Genomic DNA, 4,619 nt, shown 5'->3' on the forward strand with positions numbered 1-4,619 from the left:
ATATATACACACATATAAACAGAATTAAGGGATCAGCAAAACAGTTGCTTCACCACATACCGAAGTTCAGAAATAGCAGCCAAAATGCCGAGACTCCAACAGATAGCATTACTTGTAACTCACAAAGGTAAAACAAGAAGAAAGAACAATGAAAACTAACCATTCGAAGTTAATCATAGACGCGTTTCTGGCTTAGGAGCTTCCTAAGCTAGAAACGCGTCTATGATTTACTGCTAATGTTGTACTGCTAGGCATTCGCGCTGGAAACTCCAAAACGAACATTGCTGAGTGTTTGGGTTTCAATCTGAGGACAGGGCAATCTGAAGACATGTACATAGAGTGAGAAAAATCAAACATCTAGTCAACATCATGGTGTTTGGAGTGAGCACTAGTGATGGTGACGCTATGCCTCCATTCGTCTTCTCACACGACTTCAGACTCAACAAAGAGGCATACATCAAATGCCTGAAGGCAGCAGTGCTGCCCTGGGTCAAGAGAATGGCTGCTGGAAGAACCTATTTTCTGGCAACAAGATTCTGCAGCATGCTGCACAAGCAGGAGAACTCAGTTATTGCTGTCAGACAATTTTTGCGACCACATCACTCCTAAAATCTGGCCACCTAACTCCCCAGACTGCCACCGCCTTGATTATTATGCGTGAGTCGCAATTGACCGAGAGACCAACAAAACTCTTTGTAGCACCAAAGATAAACTGAAGGCGAGGATTATGGCAGCACTCACCAACTTAAACAAGGAGACCATCCAGAAGAGTTGCAAAGATTCCGAAGTCTTCTGGAGACCGTGGTTGTAGCCAATGGTGATTTTATTGAAGAAATTAACTCTTTAGTATTTCAAGATATTTTTTATGTAATTTTGGCAAATATATCTGTTAAAATTACATATCAGCGTTATTTTCATTTTTGCATAATTTAGACGACAATATATGCACCGCACTCTGTACATTTGTATATCATATGTGTATGTCTGGATGCCCGAGAAGAACTAATTTGTAGCCTAATTAAGATTTAAGCGGAAAGAAGAGTGAGACTTGCAGTTCATGTTTTCCGATGTTCAGAAACCACAATACATACGATACCAATAGGATGAGGATTATTAGAGGGACGAAAATTAGGCGAAACCTCGAGAAGAAATTGCGCGACACATTCAAAGGAGGTTTGAAACGTTGCATCACCTGTAGAAATGAAGGTCACTATGTTGAAAAGCAGGATTATTGCAGTTATATTGCTGCCCAACATACAAGCCAACTGTACAGGACGAACAAAGACTATGAGTAAGACAGAGAAACCACAAATATAAAACACAGTAGAAGACGTATAAACAGAAAATAGACAATACACACTCGTATATTCTGACACGTAATACATACGTCCACAGACACAAAAATGCACGAACATACATTCAGATTCACACACATACAAATATGTCCGCACAAAAACAAAGACTCATAGACGCACACACACATACACACACACAAACACACGCACACACACACACACACACACACACACACACACACACACACACACACACACACACACACACAAAATCACACTCAAACTCACACTGAAACACACCAAACATACGAAGACACACACACACTAGCATGCAAATTCACAAACACTTATGGAGTGAAGGAATGTGAGGAGATAGAGAGATTAGCAGAGAGAAAGAGGTAAAGATGCGAATAATTAAATATTTGGAAATATATTTCTAATGAAATTGTATCAGCAATATAGATGCAGCGTAGACTTCCTGTATACATCTTTTCAATACTCTCGATTTTGTTAGGACTAATTCAGTTCACAAGAAATAGAATAGAACAGATTTGTGTTAAAATATGAAATACTGAGTCTAAACAGTTAAGTTTCAATATAAGATGTAAAATCTATACTTTTAATTAGGAAATAAGAAATTGTGGTGTAATTTGTTGTTAATAGGAACAGCATTGGGTAGAGACAAGTGTGTACTCCTACAAGTACGAATTCTATCCTTCAGTTATGTAATTCTAATTGTCGCATAGATACTAAAATATATATTCCGTTAACTATTTCCTGGTTCGTAGTTTTATATTTTAATTCTGCCTCTAATTTACCTTGAATACTTTTTAATAGCGGTTATTTTGAAACACGATTTTATAAAGACTATTTCATAAAAACAAAATTATTGTTTTGTCTGGTAATATACTAATGACTGTGGTGCTATATAACAATATCAGAGTAGTGTTCTTCCGGTGGAATATGATTTACTGTGCAGTGAACTATTACGTAAAATTCTGCAGTGCCACACTATTTACATGTTCTGGAATTTCGCTTCGTGTATATGTATCTGTACATAGATATATGGACGGCAAGAATGCGGAGCAAGTGGGAAATTTAAAGGAGAACAACGAAAAACAACAGGTATGTCGACGAGAGCAATAAGAAAAAAAGCGATGAAACCGATGATGATGATTATGATGATGACGATCATGATGAAGATGAAGATAATGATAGTGTTGAAGATGCAGATGATAATGACGATGATAATGGTGATGATAGGATGTGCGGTTGCGTGTGTGTGTCTATAACGGTGTGTATGGTGTGCGAGTGTGAAAATGAATCTCTAACGTGTTTTCTAATTTAGACAAATATGTAACAGTGAACTAGAGCGCGCACGCACATACACACACACACATTCACACAAACACACTTATACACACACACACACACATATATATATATATATATATATGTAAATAATTCCATATATACGTGTATGTGCGTGTGTTGCAGAGAAAATGAGAGATGAAATTACTAATACAGCTGCTCTCCATGCGTATACATTTCTACCCAAACGTACACACACACACAAACATACACTCACATACACACACACACAAACATACACTCACATACACACACACACAAACATACACTCACATACACACACACACAAACATACACTCACATACACACACAGACACACTAATGTCACGAAGAAGATATAAAGGCTGAATGTAAAAATTCAATGGTCAGAAAATGGGGTAAAAGAAAGGTGTTTTATTTTCGAGTATAAATAATTCTTCCGAAAAATGGATAGGGAAGAGAGGAAAATGGAGAAACGGGACGCAGATGTATACAACCGTCAGGGCAAGCTTGAATGGCCGTGTGTGTTGTAGAGGTCATCTAGGCATCAGGCACAGGTGGACAAATGCTTACTGATCATATATTTGTGTGTGTGTGTGTGTCTGTGCGTGTGTGTTCATGCGTCTATGTGTGTACATGCCTCTCTGTTTTCAAGCATTCATGTCCATACATGTGACTGTGTAAAAAGCAACTGCGTGTGTATATTGCGAGCGTATACATTGTGCACATCTCTGTTTAATGTGTGTTTGTGCGCGCGGGCGTCTGTACGTGTAAGTACTTGCATAGTGTTTGAAAGTGTGAGTATATGAAGCTGTTGTATGCGTCATTTTATAAGTAATAAGGGCTACATGCGCAGATGTAGTCCTGGGGGTTCGCGCTGTGCAAGGACTGTGCAATGAGATGCGTCACGGATGTGTTGAGGTGGGTAAGAGCAGGACATACACGCGTTCAGAAAGCTGATGCGCGATTAGCAGCCCCAGCATGGGCTGGGCGGCTTGTATGGCAGTCGGGGGTGAGGTTATTCTTTGCGGCTGAAATGGCGGGACATAAGACATGTCTGTACTAGAGAGGAGAAGGCAGCACGATAAATGTAGGTGGGACGGGAGGAAGTAAAGCTGAGGTAAGTGCGGGAGGGGACAGGATTGTAGTAGAGAGATGTAGTAAGGAAGGAGGGATTAATCGAAAGAGAAATATGAAGAAAGTTGACCAAGGAACCGGAGACAGAACCGGAAAGTTAAAGGACCTGGTGGAAGGATTGCGCGAAATTGAGGAAAGAGTTGGTCAAATTTTGGAAGTCTCCTTGGGCAATATTTGCGATTTTCTTATTGTTAAGCAGAACGAAGAGGAAGAATGAGAAGTGGAAGAAAAAGGAGTAGAGCGAAGTAGTAGTAGTAGTAGTAGTAGTAGTAGTAATAGTAGATGGGGGAGGAGGACGAGGAGAAGAAGAAGAAGAAGAAAGAGAAGAAGAAGAAAGAGAAGAAGAAGAGAAGAAGAAGAAGAAAAAGAAGATGGAGGTGGAGGAGGGGGGAAGAAGGAAGAAGAAGGTGAAGTAGGAGGAGAGGACGAGGAGGAGAAGAAAATGATGTAGAAATGGAAGTAGAAGTAGAAGAGGAAAATCGAGAACGAGAAAGGGGAGGATAAGAGATGTACGATGATGAAGATTATGATGATGTGGAGGAGAAGTAGGAGGTGGAGGAGGAGGAGGAGCTGGAGGAGGAGTAGGAGCTGGAGGAGGGGAGGAGGAGATGATGGGATGGAGGAGGAGAGGCGGGAAGACGGGAGGCAGAGTGCAGGGGAAGGAGGAGGAGAGGAGTGGAAAGGATAGGAGGAGGCAGAGAGATTCATAATGAAACTTCTAGGTAAAATATTAAGGGACAGAAAATAGGGGAGAAAGACATGATTGATTCACAAATATATCCTCAATGAAATCCTATCAATAAGACTCATTCTACTTACAAAAGGATTAAACTGATG

General features: G+C 40.1%; 1 protein-coding gene across 1 annotated transcript in view; it reads right to left on the reverse strand.

Annotated features, from left to right (window-relative positions):
• Window positions 1-4,619, reverse strand: part of LOC106878117 (uncharacterized) — a 61,713-nt gene that overhangs the window by 51,258 nt on the left and 5,836 nt on the right. Inside the window, exons 2-3 of the mRNA XM_052977766.1 lie at window positions 1,092-1,285; window positions 428-546 (exon numbers count right to left, since the gene is read on the reverse strand). Coding sequence (XP_052833726.1) covers window positions 428-546; window positions 1,092-1,285 — 313 coding nt within the window. The remainder of the gene's footprint in view (window positions 1-427; window positions 547-1,091; window positions 1,286-4,619) is intronic.

Source organism: Octopus bimaculoides, chromosome 28 (genome assembly GCF_001194135.2).
Source record: "Octopus bimaculoides isolate UCB-OBI-ISO-001 chromosome 28, ASM119413v2, whole genome shotgun sequence".
Lineage (NCBI taxonomy): Eukaryota > Metazoa > Mollusca > Cephalopoda > Octopoda > Octopodidae > Octopus > Octopus bimaculoides.